Consider the following 19,719-nt stretch of genomic DNA (forward strand, 5'->3'; position numbering starts at 1 on the left):
TGAACTCGGGCTGTTTTCGGTTTTGTGGTGCGTTCAATTTATCTACAAGATAGGCGACGCTTATCTCCTTGAACAGGGAACTTTAATACCGACAACATCCATGATCGTCATCTCAATTCTCCTTTAGCAATCACTGCCTCGACGTCGGAACTGCGACTCAACACCGTGGAACATAAGGAATAAGTCTATCGAGAGTAAGTTTCAATTGCCTTGACCCCGTTATCTTGGCTCAATCCTCCACAAAGGTATTCTCCGTCCATCGTCGCTGTTGCTATGCATCCTAAAAATGGCCAGCATTCAGTTCGGCCAGCTCTGAGGTATACGCCAGCAGCGAGAAATATCGATACCGGAAAGAACATGGCCGTGCGCTAGGTCAACTTCTTGAATCACGTCACTACGGGCTTCAGGAACCGTTTGAAGATCAGAACTTCTATGTGGTGTCAATAGATGAGGTGCGCGTTTTCCTGTTTAACATCGTCTCTTGACTAAATTCTAGTGCAGATGGGCACACCTGCGACTGAAACGTGAGCTAGGCGTCGTCCTTATGAGTTGGTGGCAACGACAGAACGTCGTTCTTTTTTGCCAGATACGAATAGATCCTTCGCTATCTTTCATGTATTCATCTACTCAATAGATTTCATATTTATCTTTTGGCCCATCTGGCGAGACGAGGACTTAGCGCCCTGGTAATGAAGTTACCATTCTTAACCTTCATACATCCTTTCACCAAAATATTTTCGGTTCATGTGGCTACCTCCGCCTTCCCCTTGGTATGTGCTTCCGTTATCGGGAGAGATAACCGCTTACGATATTCCTGCATCAGACGGGCGACTTCATGAGGATTCCTAATTTCCTTGCGCTGACTATAGTACTATCCTGCCGCCAACGAGTTCGGTATTATCCTCCACAGAAGTGCTACGATACTCGCCGCATCGCATATCGGCTCTATCGAAGCCTATATCGTATTCGGTGTCTTCTATTTGCTCCGTCAGCGTCGGGTTCCCTGCGTCTACACTATTATCATGTCATCATTGTCCGATCCTGACTGGTCGTATGCACGGATACAGTTGTAATTCAACCTTTCCCATCGTGTTCGAGTGTTGCTGGTACGAGGTTAAATGTCTCGAGACCTTTTTGTCAGTGTGCTTAGTCTAATCTCTAGCTTATTGGTGACGCTGCGAGCATGATTTATCTACTAGACCGCCCGCAAAAGCTAATCAGTTGATGAATTCACGATAAAGAAGGTGAGGCTGAGTTAACGCTGCTCGCAATGGTGAAAGGCATACAGCTTTTGTTCAAGGTACATTTGACAAAACCCTGCAAACAGTGCATGCTATTACCACTCTTCAACAAATTAAATCGATCCGTTAATGGTTCCATTTCTCAGATTACCTGTTACATCGACCCGAAGTCTGATTGTGAACCTGTCCGAGAGCTAAAACTACTGACCCCGGCCTACCACCGCAATTCCGATGTGAACTACAACGTAGGTAGTCTGTGAATCCTCAACTCCAACCTTTTATCTACTTCTTACAGCTGTGGGTTACACGAATCCAAGAAGGATTGGCTAAGCATCGGCTGTTCTACAATAAGACTCAGCAGAACATTATGCATTCTTCCCGAATAGCGCGCGATCCTTCGACGAGTTAAGCGCCCTGGTTAATGATGGGAATTCAGCATTGCTGATGGAGCACTCACATACAGCTCGAACGATGTCGAGTTTATAGCGAAGGCTTATTCATGCAACCCGGCTCTAACGTATCAGAAGCTCGAGTCATCACCGGGACTGCACTCTAACTAGGTCCTCGGGCAGATTTTTATTGCATGCGGCGACCATGGGTTCGTACCCATCCCGGCATTTCGGTGGAAATGATGCGGTCCTTTGTACCTGCTAGGAACAGGTTCTCGCAAGAGCTAATCTCGTTCGGTGGACTCGTTCGTGGTGCATTGCCCGTTTCATACCGGTAAAGACCCGATATCTATCGCACTTACGTGTTAACAGGGTGATAGCGCGAGGATCAGGAATGGAATAATGTGATGATCCATAGCATTTATAGGATGCGTAGGTTATATGGTACAGAACTACCTCACTTGCTTCTTACCACGGACGACAGCACGACTAAAACCTGTTGGCATACAACTGCACCTCGTTACCAAGACATGAGAACTGACCGAGACCGTTCAAGGGCAATTTGTATGTTTAGTTGTGTTCCTTTCGGTGCTTCATATCTTCATTCTGTCATGCCTAAGTCTGTGATGGGAAACGTTTGACGGGAGTGTGGGACGATTTCAACGACTATTATTCGGACGAAGAAGACCAGGTAAGCATGCACCAGCATGCGTCATGCACAGAAGGGTGGGGACTAATACATTATAGAAATATGAGAGCACTCTACCCGAGGTCACACTCTCTGCCTACGACGAGACCGGCCGAGCAGAAAGCATTCCAGTGCTGAAGCAACGGGCCTACACTGGTAGAGTATTACCATCCGCTGTCGCCGACACTCCCTGCGCCGACCTAGGTGTCGATGGAATGTTGGAGAAGCTCAACGCGCCATCCCGCACTCCGGACAGCCCCTTATACAAGGCGTGCGAAGACTTTGTCACAGAAAATTGCGACTTTGGCACTGCCTACGCTCATTTGGGCCATCTGTGTCGCATCATCGATAACGGAGATGTCAGCGATGCCATGAAGGCACGGGAGGACGACGACGAGATGCGACAGAATATGCTTAACAGTAAGAAGACCGTCGACAGGAATGCACCCCCTCGGAGGGTCTAGGATTTCGATGCTAATCGGGTTGTGCCATAGTGGGTTGCTCGCATCAAATTCCCGCGGACGATATCGCATGCTTGGGTGGACGATAACGATAACGATCTCAAAGGAGAGATGACACCCATAAATGGATACGAATGGCCGGTGCCAATGCCGAAGGATGTGGATCTTAATCTGATCAGGATCGAGATGCTGAACTTCGACGCGGATTATGTGTGGTTGGACATTCTGTGTTTGAGGCAGAAGGGTCAGGGCGATGACCCAAGTGGTAACCCTAGCCAGGAGGAGTGGGACCGTAGGGAGGCTCTGCGCAAGAAGGAGTGGAAAGTCGATTTACCAACAATCGGATAGTTATATGACAGGGCTACGGTGGTGTGCTACTTCAGCGGGCTGGGTCTGCCGCTGAGTTTCAAAGACGGCGACTTCGAAAGCGATTGGTGTTGGTTCAATCGAGCGTGGACACTCCAGGAGATCGGTGATATTTTGCTCATTGGAAAGGAGATCCGTGACGAATGACAGGTCCGTGACAACAACGTGATCTCGTCACTTCTGGCTCGAGTTTGATTTACTTATTCTATGCAATAAAGTATTAATTCCTTCGCTGTCGCTGCCCTCTTAGGCCCGGTACCTGCATTAATGGTGGTAGAATTTACCTACGCATCTGGATTGATATACGAAATCACTGGTGACTAGGCTTTCCTTTCTAGAGTCAACTGCGAAGCAGCGATGGTGAATCGAACTTCAACTTCGCATTGATCATATCACGGTAACCATGTTGCAGAGGAGACATTATATTAACTAGTAGGGCCTCACTCAAAGCAACACGTGTAGATATGCCTTCCCTGCTCTAACAAAGCTTGCGTATTTTCCCGGTAGTTCGGAGTTCCCTGCATACGTACGACATCGTCTCTTCTGCTCAGTAATGTCTTCCTGCAGTTTCTTCTCATTTCCCTCCGATAGTATTGTCTGCATCATGATTTTGTGCTGCTATGACACTTTAACTGTACGTTGACCTGCTTATTGACACCCTCAGTTGGCACCGTCTGATAACCACGGCTCGACTGCCGACACCTTCCATCAAGGACCCAAAGTCCTGCAAGCCTAGGCCCTTTCCCTAGCGGTGAGAACAATTACACTGTCTAGACGTGTTATCTGACTTAGTATGCTTATAATTCTCCCAGGTGATTGGACACGTTGAAACCTTACAGTTCGTGAACAGGGCCCAGATTCTGAGTGCTATGGCACAAACATTGCCACCGTAGTTCGCATTACCATATTTTTAGAGCCTCATCTGTTCGTTGGGGAGATGATCGGTCCAGAGTGTGATGAAGATGTGTTACAGTATGCGTAACGAGCCTGATGAAATCTACACGGAGGAGTGGTGACTGATATCGGAATTATCACGGTTGTTCGAAACGAACTCCTTGTACTGACATGATGTTAAGTTACAAGGTGCAAGAGATCAATGCACAAGCCTCAAACGAGGCCATTACACAGCTGGCAGGACGAAGTCTAGATGTATTTAGTGTTTCATAAATATCTATATGGTACCAAGGGCGGGAGTCAAACGAAATCACTCTTGGACTTCATAATCGAGAGGTCCCCTTGAGTCTGAATGGTTCGACTTATGATCAAATGGGCGGCTAACTGGAATCTCAGAGAGTGGGATGCCAATATCCTTCAAGAAAGACTGAATGAGCGGTCGAGAAAATATCTAGTGCTAGGAGGCTAATACACGCACTGTGTCTTCGGTATCACCTACTGAAGTGTGCTGTGTGATCCTAACAACAGTAGGAATTGAGTGTTTTGAGCGCTCTGCAACAAATTGTGTCGATGGGCGTTTAGGCCGGTAATTAAGCCTACAACGGTTGAGCTTCAGGTAAAAATCCCAAAAAGACGACATACATAGCAAGCAGGGAGTTGACATATACTGAATATATTTGTTAGCCTTTTAAATGATTAAGAAGTAAAACTGACGTTTCGGCAGGGCAAAGTCGATGCCAAGGAAAATAAGAGACTCGGGCCACACAATATACTGCAGATATTCGTGAGTTCCTTGCATCAGTGAAGCTGGAAGACAACAGACTGAGAGAAGAGCGAAAAGAGAGCATGCACTGTCATTTTGATCAGGAATGATGGTGACTAGAATAAAAAAACATTTTACCTTGTGGCTAACCCCGAGACAAGAATGATTCGCATTAGAGTAACAACTACAGCCGAAGTTCTGCACAGATATAAATCAGAGCTAGAAGATATGGTGAAGAAATCAACTCACGAAGAGAATTGTGTGTCTTCTCTGACCTTGTGCAGATAATAGCACATCATGAGAGCTATGATGAAATCTGTTGCGGCTATCACAGAGAAGAAGGTATAAATCGATCTCTATATTATCCAGATTAAAATTAGCGACTTTCTGGAGTATGGAAGACCTACTCTGATGATGGAAATAGCTGTGATGTTCGGCGTAATATAACTATTCGAATTGACCTCAACCGCTGTATGCTGCTTCAAAGTTTTGCTTACATATCATAGGTTATATCTGCAACCATCCCCATTAGTAACATTGTAGCGAAGGCAAGAGCAGTGCTTTACATATTCCTGCGCCTGAAAGAAACGGAAGACGGGCCATGAGGGAAAATTGTGGGAGCAAGAAGAGCGACTGTTTTACCAAGCGAGGCTGCTACAGCGAGAAACTATCCAATAGTAAGAAGAGACAAGAGACCCGAGAATTTAACGCCATACTTACTACGAACCATGAGAGTATCTTATTAAAATGTTGTCCAACTAAGAAGAAGTTAAGCCTTGTCATGATCCTTAACTCTACGTAGGGTACGCACGTTTCCACAGTCGGATAGCATATAATCTAAGGAATATAATAATCAGAATTTGCCTTCTGCATAGCAATGATATACGAGCTCTTACCCCTGGACATACACAACGATCGACACATTTATGGCCAATTGCAGCTGGGTATGAAAGCTATCATAAGAGCTGGATGATCAGAACCGCAAGTAAATTCGTACCTTCATGCTCCTGTAATGACGAATCCTCATTGAGGTTAAAACGGTGCTACCTCCAGACAACGTACCAAGTGTTATCCCATACGGCACCGAGCAAGGTACCATGCATATCGATGAGATAGTAATACAGGGCACAGGTGCTTAAAATCACGTGAAGAGCATCGAGTACCCTATGAACACCATAATAAGTCGTTACGTCCAACAAGGATGAGTAAACGAACCAAAGTACTGCGACCTATACGAAGGGGGTTTAGTGTGATGTATACATTGAAAGCATTCCGGCATACAGAGTATCGGTAGAGTGACCAATCATTAGGGTATCTCTTGTAGTAGATGAGTGTTTGTACATTCGTTATTCCGAATAACCTATGAAACGGATGAGATGATATTTCCCAGAGTAAGGAAGCGTACATAGAGGCAACAGTAGTACCAATAAAGAGGGCACCGAATGTATTCCGGAGGGATGGCATATCTCTCAAGTCTTGCGAGGACGTTCTCGGAGGCAGGGGTAAAAGAGAAGGCTGGTATGTTTCCTTGGCTTATAGACGACTACGTAGTCCTATACCTGGGGACAGAACGGATGGTTAAATGAGCAGTCAACGTGAATGTTGATGCAACTCGCCTCTGGAAACTTGAGCTTGATATCTCAGCACCACGATTTGAGCTTCGAAGTCAACATTGAACGTACCTCTGGAGGAGGTCAATCAGAAGCAATGTCGAAAGGGCGTAGAAAGCAGATGCAATCCTACCTTTATTGGATGAAGTCGGCTATAAGTCTCCATAGGATTCGGAGAAGGATGCTTATATTGAGAAAGGGCGCATTGCCTTGGCCCGAGAACATTGGTACGAGGGAGATTCTAGACCTGCGACCTACACCCCAGTGACACATATCAATATGTGCTCGCCGTAGTATCATTCTCAGGTCTAAATATAACCTCCTCTCTACAACATATTCACGTGATCTAGCCCTGCTCGATTCTTTTCTGCAAGTATGTTAATATATTCATTCATACATTGCGAAATACGGCTTGAAATCGTACCGCAATATAAACTCAAAGCCCCCAAGCCTTTGCAGAAGTCGAGGAGAAGGCCGGGTAGCAGAGCGATGGTACGGTTTCGGTTCGGTCTCATCACACCGCAAAACACGGAGGTATGCACTAGGATTTGCCCATTGCCGATCTTCGCTCGATGAACGGGCCGGCGAAGTACTTGATATCAGCGTCTCGGAAAAGACCATGCCGTCTTCTTGTAACTTCACAGGTATTCCTCAATTCCGGTCTGATAAGCCTGGCTAGAAAAAAACACGTTTCGCTTGTTGCACTGTTAGGGTTGTGAACCGATGAAAGTCAGCAATGTTTACGCCGAATCAAACACCCAGTCATACATTCTATAGGGTCCGGGTAATATCATGCCTAGAGAGCAGCGCGCTTAAGAAGAATAAATGGTTCCGTTGCGATAATTCTGGTGAGCGTTGAGCCCATCTGGCCGGACTAGATGCTAGCAGCCCCTGCATCGGAAGTATCTGCTCAAGTCAACGGCTGGTAAGATACCGATAACTAGCATAGCGAAGGCACTGTACTTTTAATCGGAGAATATTCGGCATAACTCTATAGCGCTGTTTCTCACGTTGCAGTGATAATCAGGAGCAGCGGCCTAGGCATCGAAATTTCAGCTCTGGACCTCCGCATGAGACGGTAGACTGACGGCATTGGGAAGTTCCAGTATAGTCGCAGTCAGTTCCAATCAATGACCCATGTAGATTACAACGGTACCTATGGGACGTTAGCGCTCTGATTCACAACCATAATAACTTGTATGCACGCACTACTGCTCAAGCCATGTCAGAGGTAAAATTAGGCTTGACGGGATAACTCGACTTTGATTCATAATATGATCAACAGCGGTAGGCAGAGGCGAAGAGGCATAGCCAAAGCAGGGGCAGCTACGATTGACCGACTTTTGCCAACTATCAGTGACTAGTTCGTAAAGTTGGCTTTTCCGGACTGCCGTAATTGAAGAAACAGTACAATATGAAAGATGGAAAACGTACTATGTGGTGGTGTATAGTAGACAGCTTCCCTTCATCAACGGTATCGTCTCGGCTGTAGCGTCGCCATCATGAGCATAACAAAATCTGAGTTGCCTCCGAATAAGTCAGGACTGCTAGTATCTGTTAAAGATATACGAAATGTCATTCCTGCAGCGTTCGGTCACGCCCCGGGAGGGAGTCCATCCAGAATTCAGCTGCTAAACGAATGTCAAAGATCAAAGAAGTGGAAAGAATTTCGTAAAATGTGCGCACCACAACCGGCTGATATCTTCTTCCTGCGAATACGCGTACCACATAGAATTGATATAGTAGAACTTCTTTCTCCATCCCCCCAGACGATGCCTCTCGCTGTGTGGAACTACTGCTGCGAAAGGTTCGCACAGGAATCACCAACAAGTATCGCAAAGGCCGCATCCGAGTTCTTTGGCCCTAATAAGGTGATATCAATGACCAAGGAACATGATTCTGCATAGCAGCGAGGACGAGAGGAGCCCTAATAGCCAGGGAGCGCTTCTTCCTATGGGGCTGTCCCTCCTACCGGAATGGATGACGCGACAATACAGAAAGCCTTCCCCGAAAGGCCACGTTTCCTGTACCACTTACTCAGAGGAGTTCTGATGAAATGCATCAGATGTGTACGAACGTTACAAGCATAGCATATATGCATCCTTTTCGACCGTGTACCGCAGCGAGGCCCTAGAAAATGTTATTATCAACGTTCCGAGCACTATTGGACGCTGGGCTTACCAGTACTGGAGATTAATACGTACATTATCCTAAAGGCCTCAATTTCTTGTTTATCGAGAGAAATTTGAGGAAAACCATCAAGTAAACTAGAAAATGCACGCACCTGGTGGGTGTTCCTCCTTTAGCCACATCTACCATGAGAATCTCGATGGTAACAGCAGGGGATGAGGTGCAATCGGACGAGTATTAGAAACTTTCATCGTCGAGCTGCTGTGCTCATCAGTGGTAGCAATGGTGTAGTTCATCACTAAGAGTGAATATGAAATTGCCGTGAACAAGCTTTGCCGACGGCACCTGGCAATGTCGTCGGTCCGAAGAACCGAGGTCCGTTCGGGGGTTCTTTCCGTTTCCGCTACCTCAGGCTACCTCTTGAACACAGCAGATATTTTCACCTCGCATCAGGATTAGGATACGAGAACAAGTCTCATAAGATGGAGAATCGCGGTAGCCATCCTAGTACGACTATTAACAATAATTAAAAGTTCTTGGGAAATAAACAATTTACGGAGAAAGTCTGTTATCGTTCTACTCTTCGATGCGGAACGCAGATGAACGTCGCTTTCTTCCCGAGGTTGCCGACTTACAGATACTTGGAAACACGGGCGATATTTATTACTTTTTTTACGCCATTCAAGAATGTTGTTTTTGGGAGACGAGTGTCGATTTCTTCCGGAGGTTTTTGTAGCACATATTCCGGGAAAGATACAAGCACGGAGTCTGACTTTGCAGCACGTGGCCCAGGAGTAATTCGTTCTGCTTGACGGACGCGTATTTCTATAAAGATCTCCTAAGAGGGCACTCAGCTGTATATAAATGCGATTTACCTTCGTGAATCGTATGAAAAACTTCCCATTGATCATTATATCACTCTCCCCTTGCATATTCTGCCGTGACTGTCGACAAACCTTTTGGTTTTACTCTACCGACCATCTTGAGACCCTCAGGAGGATCAACAGCCGACTGAACGACCGTTTTCGATGACGAAAGGCTTTGCCGTCGTCGTCATGTTTTCGGTTGGGATTTTGACTTCTTGTCGTGTTCAGGAACATTGAACGCAAAGGGTATTCGTCCAGTCGTCGAGAAATGAGTGGAAGTCATAGATTTAATATGATGAAAATATGAACTTACTTTTCTGTGTTCACAGCTCTGGATCTCGATGGGACAATCCGTGACCCTGGTCATCCAAAGAAGCCTTCCAAAACACTCATTCTAGCTTCCCTTCCATCCGCTTGAAACTTTGTGTCCGCATTTATCGTGCCGGTGAGGAGGAGCTACAGCTACTGTGCTTTGTTACGTTGCACGTTCGCCTCTTCTTGGGAAAATGTCGAAACTAACTTAAACGGTGTATGACGCGACGCGTTCATCACGTGTTTTTGAAGCATTGCCGTCTCAGGCGCACGCGTGGCGCTCATTTATATTTCTCTGACTGCCAACATCGAATATGACTGGTAAGAAAAATTCAGCCAAGATGGGAGTGACGTCAATTCCCTCATCTAGACATGAATATTGACTCTTCACTCCGGAACCAACTTAGGCTCAGCTTTCCGATTACTCTCAGCTTCACTCGTAGGTTTAGTACGCCCTGTGAAAATATCCGCTGTCTTATCGATTTACTGATAGTTCTGACAAGTGTCGACCACGACCTCAAGTGCATCTAAATGTGGTATACTGTAGATTCTTGGTTAAAAGCATGTCAAGAAATTGGCAGCGAAAGTATTACGACTATGGTAAAGGTAATGATGTAATGCTTTTTGTGCTCCTTTACCAATACACGGCTGATATCAATGCTTGCAGTTCTTTGAATTATCATTCTCGGAAAAGTGAGAGAACATAGTTATTGTACGTGTATGAAGATATCGTTTTACCGTTACCAGTACTCAACATCACGGCAGCCAGCTATCCTTATTTGCTTCTACGAAGCTCCTGAACGTCCTCTTCCCCGAAACCTTCTTCGCTGACATGAATTTCTCTTCCTCGTCACCGCCTTTTTTAGCATTCTCACCGTCCAAAGAGGAGAGCATCGTGGCGAAATCCTCCGGAAGACCGAAAGACAGGTACCCTTTCTTCAACTCCTCGACAGTGATGCGTGTGTGGGTAATTTTCCGTCCAAGCACCTCCGTGAAGATAGCAGCCACCTAATTCAGAGACAGGCTTCAGCGGGGAAATACACACGAAGAAATGGGACAAACGTCATTATAAGTGAGCAGCTCAGGACCCAGGAGAATATGGTCCGTATTATGGCTCTTCTCGTCCGTCAACGCACTAACCGCCAAATCCGCGATATCATCTGCAGATATAAACCCGATCTTTCCATCCCCAGACGCGCTCATAATCGTGTTCAGCTCCTTGATCGTCCCAAGGTGAACTGTCAAGAAATTCTCTAAAATTCCGAATGTTAGTCTCCCCTCGTTCGTCGTATATGCCACCTGAGACGGACCAAAAAACCACGAAGGACGAATGACTGCATAATCGACTTTGAGCGAACTCAAGTACTCGTGTACTTTCCCCCATGCCTGTTGCCCCGACTCCACCATCGACACACCGAGGAGCACAAAACGCTTGACGCCCTTCTGTACAGCAAGATCGATGAACGGCTTCATAGAAGAGAACACGTCTACAATGCCTGGAGGCGAGACGAGGTAGACCCGGTCAATGCTCGGGTCGGTGGCAAAGACACCCTCGAATGTCGATGGGTCGTACCAGTCGAATTTGACGCCTTTGAAGGGTGCAGGAGCGACGCCCTTGCGAGAGGTGACGAGAACGCGGTGGTTGGCATCGTGCAGAAGACGAGCGATCCGGTTGCCTGTCTGTCCGGTTCCGCCGGTGAGAAGAATTGTCATGATGGGGATGGTTAGTTAGTTGTGCGTGGGTTTGTGAACAAATCTACTTATAGTGTTCTTCGTAATAGCCAAGCAATGTCAGCTTACTGATCCGTCTTATTCAGCGCATAGCCGCGTCAGCGTTGGTGCCTAAAAAAAGGCTTAAACCCGTATATCTATTATTAGCCCAGGTCCTAGACCGATCGATGACAAAGGAGAAGGAGTTTTATTCTGGTCACTTTCCCTAAAAAGGAAACAAACAAGAGTCCATATTACGTGCATATTACCCATCTAATACACTACGCTACGGTACCGAACACAGAAACTCGGATATAGGAGCATAAAATGAGTAAGAATACTTCGCTCTCCCACTGAGACACGGCCTTTGACGCGTAATACAGGAAAAGAAGACGTGCAAGCCTCCAAACACGAAGTGTCATAAGCAAACACGACGCGTAGTTATGGATCCGAGGACGTGTAAGCTAGGGAAAAGGAGACCATATTTCAGGGGCCCCTCAGATAACCCCTTTCATCTGAACCGGGTAAAAGCAGTTTGCGTTGTCACCTGCGTGGCTGTGTGGTCGTCAGCTTGTTTGACAAATCATAAGTTGATCAATGTCCATTGAACGTTCATTCTCGTCTGTTACTTACCAGTTTGAAAAATTCGCACTTTGTACAGCCATCACATGAATCCCAAAAGGGGATAACAAAACGGATCATCTTCTGAACATGTAGCATTAGCGCAACTGCCAATCCCGAAGCATTTTATTGTTAGCATCATTGATAGCAAATCTGTTGAATTGATTCCGCGTGATTGTACTGTGCTGTCATATGTAACCTACAGCTACGTGAATTTCAATACACTATTTAAGAGCACATAAAAGAATACGAGCTTACGCGTCTGCGTCTCCGCCTCTAATTCTCGACTGGATATTTCATTAGTTTAAGTCGATCGAAGCAATTAGAGTCGTATAGTCGTATCACGCGAAGGGTTTGATCGGAACCTAGACCGGGAGAGACCGGATTCATTTGTTGGCGCTTGTTGATCCTAGTCGTTCCTTTGTCTCCTACCATGATTCTCGTACCTTGCTTGACCAATTCACAACTCTCTTTGCCTGACCTGATTCCGATAAAATAATTTTTGAGCTTTCAAGGCATCACTCAAGGCGCTCAAAGGCGCTCAAACCAGGTATTCCCTTTGGCCTTTGGGATGAACCGTTCAACCGTCGTATCACTACGAGGTACTGGCAATATCCTAGCCATTTTATCTTGGCTAGCTGGGATGTACGGTGCGCGTTGAATCCTTTTACAACATGGATGAACTTATCTCCATAGTCAGGGAAATCCAATACTGGCTACATCCATGATCGTTATTTCGATTTTCGTTTAACAATCACTACCTCGACTTCGACACTGCGGCTCAGCTCAGCGACGCGCCTACTAGTCCTTGACCAGCGTGTGTAACACAAAGAATATTCCCATTGTGGGTAAGCTTTAATTTTCGTTCCCCTGTTATCTTCGCTGAATCCTCCACAAGGTGTTCGGCTTCCGTCACTACCATTGCGTGCATTCTATAAGGGCCAGTTCGACCAGCTCAGAGTTTTCGGCGGCAATAAGCATCGACACCAGAAGGAACGTGGCTGGGCTCTCTAGGTCGACTTTCCGAATCACGTCATTATCGGCTTCGGGAATCGGTTTGAAGATCAGAACTTCTGTGTGGCGTCGAGGGATGAGGTGCGCACTCTGCCGTTCAGTATCGTGAGTTGACTAAATCCTCTGCAGATTTTGCCTCGCCTGCAGGTGGAACATGGTGCAGGCGTCATCCTGGTTTTACGAGGTGCAGGGTCTCTGCTTTTCGGTGGGAACGATATTGGGGCTCAGGACGATCTCCGACACCAGATGTTCCCAGACGTTATTCCTTTCCTCAAGCAATGGGTAGATTTTTTGCCATCTTTCATGTAGCTATAGGCCCAATGAACCGCATTACTGCATTTTCACCGATCCGATGACACTGAGTAAGACAACCGCCCTTACCAGGATAACCAGCATCCGTACAAGCAGCCGCCTTCAATCTCAGCGCGTCGCTCTCAGCGTCAGCCTCGGTAAGCGCCTGCGTTTTCGGGGCAATAACCGTTTACCATTTGCCTACATCAGACGGGCGGCTTCAATGGAAATTCCTTTGAAGGACTACACGTTCAACTAGGTTTTAGTTGCGCGGCTGGGAGGTATGTACATACAATCTGTATAGATGCGCACCTGGGAGGGATTGGTACGCAATGTATTCGCCTGGATCCAGGCCAGTGTGGCGGTACATAGTCAGTATGTTTAAGGAAGCATTCTTATCATAGCGCAGTATAATTGTACAGTCAAAGCAAGTTCAACTAAGGACTTGCGTGGCCTACGTGGTTACACACCATGCACGCGTGGTACCATGCAGGTGCCCACGCAGAATTTCTAGTGCCCACGGAACACCACCCTGTTACCAACGTACGTTATGGATGGAATAGAGTGGAGCGGAGGTATGTATGGTTGTATTACTTTCTATGCTTCATGTCCTCATTCTATCACGCCGAGCTAGCAGTTGTCAGGGGAATGTGGTACAAGGACATAGCCTCTGCTTTAGAAGACAAAAAGCGGCATGTAAGCGCATAGCATCATGCACAGATGACCAATGACCAATACATTCTAGCCATACGACAGTCTCCCCGAGTTCGAACTCACTGCCTACGACGAGATTGGCCGAAAAGAGACAAGCATTCCAGTGCTGAAGCAGCGAGCCTACACTGGTAGAATATTGCCATCCGCTATCGCTGATACTCCTTGCGCGAACTTGGGTGTCGAGGGAGTGATGTTGGAGATGCTCGGCGTCCGATCCCTTGCTCCGGACAGCTCCCTATACAAGGTGTGCGAAGCCTTCGTCACGGAAAATTGGGACTTTGGTACTGCATACGCTCATTTGCGCCGTCAGTACAAGTTCATCAATATCCATCCTGAAGAGGATGTCAGAATAGTACCGGTGGACGACATAATAGCACCGGTGGATGACGAGGAGATGCGACGAAATATGCTCATCAATAAACAGATCACCGACGGGGATGCACCCCCTCGGCGCGTCTGGGATCTCGTCGCTAATCGGGTCGTGCCATGGTGGGCTTCCCGCAAATACCCGTGGGGGATATCGCACGCCTGGGTGGACGAGAACGATCTTAAGAGGGAGATGACACCAATAAATGGATATGAATGGCCGGTGCCAATGCCGAAGGATGCCGATCTGAATCTGATCAGGATCGAGATGTTGAGGCTCGGCGCGGAGTATATCTGGTTGGATGTTCTATGCTTGAGGCAGAAGGGTCAGGGCGAGAACCCACGTGGTAAGCGTAGCCAGGAGGAGTGGGACCGTAGGGAGGCTCTGCGTCGGGAGGAGTGGAAAGTCGATTTGCCAACGATCGGATGGATATATCACAAAGCCGAGAAGGTGGTGTGTTACTTCAGCGGGCTGGGCCTGCCGCTGAGTTTCAAAGAGGGCGACTTTGAGAGCGATCGTTGTTGGTTTAATCGAGCGTGGACGCTTCAGGAGATCAGGGAGGACATGCTTATTGCTGGGAAAACCGACGACGATGACACACTCATGAAAAAGAGCAAGCAAAAGTGGCGCAAGCTCCTTAATCACGTTAAACGACTATGGAGACCACAGAATATTACTGATAATCCGCTCATTGCTGCAAAGCCCTGCTACGATGACAGGTTCATGACAGTGGACATGCGAAAGCTGATCGATGAAAAACTGTCGTATTTAAAGGAGATATGCAGGGAAGACTCGATGCTTGGTGTCTTGTCACAGATGCAGACGCGGAAATCAACCAAATCTGTCGATAAAGTCGCCGGGCTGGTATTCCTCTTCTACTCCCAGTACATTCCAATCTACGATGCAGACCAGTCTGAAGAGGATGCCTGGACTGAACTGGTGAATATCACGCAGGATTGGTTTCGCGGAGAGTTCTTCTTCTTCTACCCTGGACCGGGGAACGGAAAGAAGTTGTGGCATCCATCATGGAAGCAAGTAATGACGGACAACCTTTCTGGGCTGACAATGCTGCCATGGGACCGCCAGAGTGTAATAGTCTACCGGACCGAAGAAGGTGCAGACCGCTATAATGGTCCCCGTATCGACTCATGCAGAGTGTGGGGATTGTCCGACGAACCGACTGCAGCAATGTCCCGACATGGAAAGTTAGACGTCACTGATGGGTCCGGGAAAAAGCACACCGTAAAAATTGTCGCCAACCACGCATTCCCAATACCCGATGACCTGTATACTCTCATAGGCATCCGCAGCTCTCCCTATTTCAGTGCAGGGGTGATTGGGAAAATAGAGGGGGCTGAAAAGAAGTTTAGGAAAGTGTCGGTGATCAATATGGGCGATCGAGAAGCAGCGAGGATTAATGTCATGGGAAGCCGAGCTGAGACATATCTTCTTTGACGTAGTATCTATGTAATCAAATTTGTCGCGTTGGGTGTACTCGCTGAGGTCGTGCGGCCAGCCCCAAACAAGCCGTAGCCCGCAGACACTCACGAGTCCATCCGAGAGTGGGAGATAGCATTATTAACCGTCACCGTGGTCGTATCCTACATGGGATGTCAGACTTTGGTGAATACAACCATGACCTGGAACGTACTGGCAACGATGAATCTACACTTGGAGAAAATCCTGGTTTATAATCTTCACGGAAAACAGATGAGAAATAAATCAACTACGGAGAACTAGGCACTTACACGCAATCGCTGTCATTGGTATATAATTGCAAACTAACACAGTGGGGCTGAATACAGCACGGTCTGTGATAGGAATTAACAAATAGTACGAAAAGAGACGATGCGGATGACATTTAACATACGGGAAACACGCAGGCAGGGATGCTAGAGTCATGAAAACCTTGAACCTTCACCGTGAACGTAATTGCTGTATTCCATCGACATAAAAAGTCCACATCTGCGTATCCATGAGAGACAGCGGGGTGAAGATACATAGTAGATACACCTAGCAATTTAATTCCGGGGTCCATCGGCCGTGAAGAGTCGCCCTTTGTCGGAAATGTCCGAAACAGGTTATGGTGACGTATAAGGTACCGTAATGCTGTAATGCCACGGTGGGGTTGATACGGCCCGATAAGAAACAAGTTCCAGAATATACGAAACCGTATAAGGATTGCCGTCTGATCTTATCGGCCACGATAAGATTAGTAATAAGGAAGCAGCCTACCGGACCGAAGATAAGAGCCGGCTGATTATAAGGTCATGATAACGTTCCCGATAATCCAGTAAGTGAAATCAGCGTTGGAAAAATAGTAGTACCATTCTAGTCCTCTTTCTAAGCTTACAATGCTAATGCGGTTACTAACAGGTTAAGTAATCAATTGGAGCTACTAGTGAGAAAAGTTACAAGATGAGGGATCGAACCAGCGACCTTCAGAATAATACATAAGTTCATGATATTAGTACAGTTAAGCCATATTGCTATATTTCTTTATGCAACCCCAGTTTACATGACACGCTTGTGACAGGAATAAGCAACTTCATGCGCCTAACTTCCTTACCACTCCACAAGTGCGAGGCATTGAAAAAAAAATGTATTCATGTAAAGAAATATGCTACCCATATACATCGTCATTTTCTAGATCTCCTGCTTCCTCCTGGACCTGTGACACCTGCCACTGAGTATCAGCCCGTGTACCTCGACGAGTGGGCCTTGCGTCATGCTGAGGCTGATTGGTTTGCGTCTGAGTTGTTCCACAGCCACGGCCACGGCTGCCCGCCTTCCCACGAGACTTAGCACCATGCCCGCAGCCTTTTGCTTGAGTAACATCAGTTTCTGTGCTGACTGTCAAATCAGTATCTCCAGGATTTGGAACAACATGGCCTCGTCGACTACGCCGAATTTCCGGTACCTCCTGTTCCTTGTTGGAAGGTGCTTCAAGCTGAAAATTAACCATTTTGACACCTTGAATGAGTTCTTGGACCTCTGGATCGGCAGTGACAGTCATCACGGCATCAGGAGGTGCATCATTAGCCATGGGAGTGTCTGATTCGGCATCTGATACATCAGCAAATGCTTCCTGAAGCTCGATGAACTCATTGTCATCATCACATGATGTTCCACGCTGGTTTGTACCTAGTCTCGAGGGCTTCTCATCGAAGAGAAACCTATTATATGCTGTGATGGTTTGCTTCATGTGAGATGTCGAAATTGCCTCAATGATCGTTCTCTTGTATTGGTAGTAGTCAGAAGCATAGTTGATGCCTGAGCGACCACCACGCTTATCAAAGCATTCATCACCAGAGAGGACAAAACGAGCCTGATAGTCACGTTAATACTGTAATTGAGATCAACTAAAAATAGACTTACAACAGTGGCAGCATATGCCATAGTCCCTGGCGAAGTTTCGGTTAATTTCCAGAGAAAAGCATTGGTTTGCTTGCTCTTGACAGCTTTTTTCGTGGACTTCTGTTTGAGACTGGCGCCACCATAAAATATAACAAAGAGAATCTGAAATATAATATTAGTATGAGTGATATAAATTTAAATCCGAGAGAAGGGGACAATGACTGTACCTTCATCAGTGTGGTGCTTCGAAAGATAGAGCGTGGGTCACCTTTCACCCCATCTTCCCAAAGAATGGGGGGCAGCGATGAGTAGGTCTTATTTGATGGCCTATACCCGAGGAGGTCAAGGCAATGAGGATCCGTCAAAGGATCAAAATCGGTATTACTGGCGGATGGAACCAATGCGCCGAATATAGTGTGGAAGGCATCGTTTTTCACGCGATTGAGGAAAGTGGATCGGCCATCAGAGGCGGATTTCAGGAACTTGAAATGAATCTCAGCAACAACACAGTGAAACTAAAATGAGAACATACAAGTTTCTTTGCTGGACCGTAATTCTTAGCAAAGCAGAAGTGAAAATTTTCCTTGAGTGCGGAGTAGATTTCAGCATAGAGTGCATCTTGCTCTGATTCTGCAGACGCATATCGTGCAGCGCTGAGAATGAGGCCGGCATTTGCTGATGGTCTCTCCTCGAAGATTTCGGCGTCTTCTGGCCACAAGTCGATAGTGACAATGCAGCGCTTCCCAAACTGGAGAATAGTTTTTTCTTGCTCGGCCGTTAATCCAGAATCCGAACCTCTACCCTTAGACTTGGTAGAGCTTGCGGCTGACAGTTCGAGGAGCCTCTTTGCGTCGATGAGCGCATTGACTTGCAGCTGGGTGTCACGAAGAGTCTGGTTGCAAAGAGACTGTAAGCACTTAAAGGATGGTACTCTGAGAAAATGAATATTACCTTGCTCAGGTCCCGATAGCCTTCAAGGAGACGCACCACATCAAGAACGCCGTTTGTGGAGAAATACTCTTGAACTTGTGTGAGATCGAGCACGGCCTGCGGCGGTTGGGAAGGGGCTGCATCCGAGGCAGACTCTGTGGGAGTTCCTTGCCTAGGAGTGACATTGTGTTGTTGTGGTTCAGTGGACATGGAGGACAATGAGAATGTATTACAAGTACTGGTGATTGAAGACTCACCTTTTAAACAGAGAACCACGGGAAGCCCTGTGAGTGTGAAGCGTCCATTAAAGAGCGTAGTAGCATCTTCTGCAGGTAAACGTACTGTTACACGATTCAAACGTGAGTCGAAAATGCAGTAAATAGACCTGAAACGCACATGTGGGTTTCATGAGGCCCGACAACAGCTTGCGGAAATGAATTTAAGTGGTGGAGTAAGGCGGGGCTTCAGCATACTGTATTACAAGGATGTGTAATCACAGAGACGACTTCAACGAGGTTTCAGAGAGGCGGCGATGAGGCAGGACGGTAAGGTACATCGACGAAGGGCCATGGGTTTCAGATACTCTTGAAATACCGTTTATCTGTTACTTTATATGATAAATATCCTGATCCACCCAAATATACATATTTGCTATATGTCTACTTACTACAGAATATTACGATAGCCTATGAGTCGTCGGAGTGAGTGGTTTGAGCTGTGGATGAATCTCAAACACTCATTCCGCTCCCTCGATCGCTGCGGTCCGAGCAACCGAGCAGTGATCGAGTGGCTGTGTTACTTCTTTTCTTCCCTTTAACTACCACCTCGCTGACGACTAACACCCATCCGCCTCCCCAACAGCCTTTTCGTGGGCTTGAAAAGGTATGTTCTCATATGTTTTCTTCTTCTTCTTCTTCTTTTTAGGGTCAATTTATGCACCCGGCGGCCCCAACAGCCACACAGAGCGACCGTTCCACCCTCCCCACCCCCCGCCC

At 46.8% G+C, this 19,719-nt stretch overlaps 5 protein-coding genes across 5 annotated transcripts; 2 read left to right on the plus strand and 3 right to left on the minus strand.

Annotated features, from left to right (window-relative positions):
* Positions 1-273: 273 nt before the first annotated feature.
* On the plus strand, positions 274-3,292 carry EV420DRAFT_1480621 (uncharacterized protein; the record flags this gene model as incomplete). The annotated part of the gene is made up of 14 exons (XM_060469686.1): positions 274-363; positions 408-452; positions 502-524; positions 635-770; positions 870-987; positions 1,245-1,300; positions 1,388-1,486; positions 1,537-1,645; positions 1,802-1,964; positions 2,067-2,194; positions 2,251-2,321; positions 2,378-2,776; positions 2,813-3,103; positions 3,128-3,292. 14 exons carry the CDS (start codon positions 274-276, stop codon positions 3,290-3,292), a joined length of 1,893 nt encoding a protein of 630 aa, XP_060329867.1.
* An 869-nt stretch (positions 3,293-4,161) lies between these two features.
* EV420DRAFT_502522 (uncharacterized protein) lies at positions 4,162-6,348 on the minus strand. Its single transcript, XM_060482397.1, has 19 exons — positions 6,208-6,348; positions 6,084-6,162; positions 6,018-6,031; positions 5,865-5,966; positions 5,800-5,809; positions 5,699-5,742; positions 5,614-5,639; positions 5,523-5,560; positions 5,445-5,469; positions 5,369-5,380; positions 5,300-5,315; positions 5,210-5,249; positions 5,052-5,158; positions 4,941-5,000; positions 4,863-4,890; positions 4,754-4,811; positions 4,682-4,706; positions 4,518-4,635; positions 4,162-4,454 (listed from the first exon to the last, which is right to left on the minus strand). Exons 1-19 carry the CDS (start codon positions 6,264-6,266, stop codon positions 4,350-4,352), a joined length of 966 nt encoding a protein of 321 aa, XP_060329868.1. The 5' UTR covers positions 6,267-6,348; the 3' UTR covers positions 4,162-4,349.
* Positions 6,349-10,261: 3,913 nt separating this feature from the next.
* EV420DRAFT_1549020 (uncharacterized protein) lies at positions 10,262-11,527 on the minus strand. Its single transcript, XM_060473408.1, has 3 exons — positions 11,031-11,527; positions 10,783-10,973; positions 10,262-10,728 (listed from the first exon to the last, which is right to left on the minus strand). Exons 1-3 carry the CDS (start codon positions 11,431-11,433, stop codon positions 10,477-10,479), a joined length of 846 nt encoding a protein of 281 aa, XP_060329869.1. The 5' UTR covers positions 11,434-11,527; the 3' UTR covers positions 10,262-10,476.
* A 2,949-nt stretch (positions 11,528-14,476) lies between these two features.
* On the plus strand, positions 14,477-15,892 carry EV420DRAFT_1271394 (uncharacterized protein; the record flags this gene model as incomplete). The annotated part of the gene is made up of 2 exons (XM_060467636.1): positions 14,477-15,060; positions 15,157-15,892. 2 exons carry the CDS (start codon positions 14,477-14,479, stop codon positions 15,890-15,892), a joined length of 1,320 nt encoding a protein of 439 aa, XP_060329870.1.
* A 1,168-nt stretch (positions 15,893-17,060) lies between these two features.
* On the minus strand, positions 17,061-18,934 carry EV420DRAFT_1689055 (uncharacterized protein; the record flags this gene model as incomplete). Its single annotated transcript, XM_060479321.1, has 5 exons — positions 17,061-17,765; positions 17,816-17,956; positions 18,022-18,276; positions 18,327-18,686; positions 18,746-18,934. The coding sequence occupies 5 exons, from the start codon at positions 18,932-18,934 to the stop codon at positions 17,061-17,063; spliced, it is 1,650 nt and encodes a 549-aa protein (XP_060329871.1).
* Between the last annotated feature and the right edge of the window lie 785 nt (positions 18,935-19,719).

This window comes from Desarmillaria tabescens, assembly GCF_030435595.1.
Source record: "Desarmillaria tabescens strain CCBAS 213 chromosome Unknown EV420scaffold_21, whole genome shotgun sequence".
NCBI classification, from domain to species: Eukaryota; Fungi; Basidiomycota; class Agaricomycetes; order Agaricales; family Physalacriaceae; genus Desarmillaria; species Desarmillaria tabescens.

What these genes read in the sequence shown, in the direction of transcription:
- EV420DRAFT_1549020 (XM_060473408.1), bottom strand. Translation starts at nt 11,433, where the DNA reads ATGACAATTCTTCTCACCGGCGGAACCGGACAGACAGGCAACCGGATC. An exon ending in TCGTCCTTCGTGGTTTTTTG is followed by an intron (nt 10,974 to 11,030) that starts GTCCGTCTCAGG and finishes TCGGAATTTTAG; the next exon opens with AGAATTTCTTGACAGTTCAC. An exon ending in AGCTGCTCACTTATAATGAC is followed by an intron (nt 10,729 to 10,782) that starts GTTTGTCCCATT and finishes TCTCTGAATTAG; the next exon opens with GTGGCTGCTATCTTCACGGA.
- EV420DRAFT_502522 (XM_060482397.1), bottom strand. Translation starts at nt 6,266, where the DNA reads ATGCCATCCCTCCGGAATACATTCGGTGCCCTCTTTATTGGTACTACT. An exon ending in GGTACTACTGTTGCCTCTAT is followed by an intron (nt 6,163 to 6,207) that starts GTACGCTTCCTT and finishes TCCGTTTCATAG; the next exon opens with GTTATTCGGAATAACGAATG. An exon ending in GTCAACTCCCTGCTTGCTAT is followed by an intron (nt 4,636 to 4,681) that starts GTATGTCGTCTT and finishes CAACCGTTGTAG; the next exon opens with GCTTAATTACCGGCCTAAAC.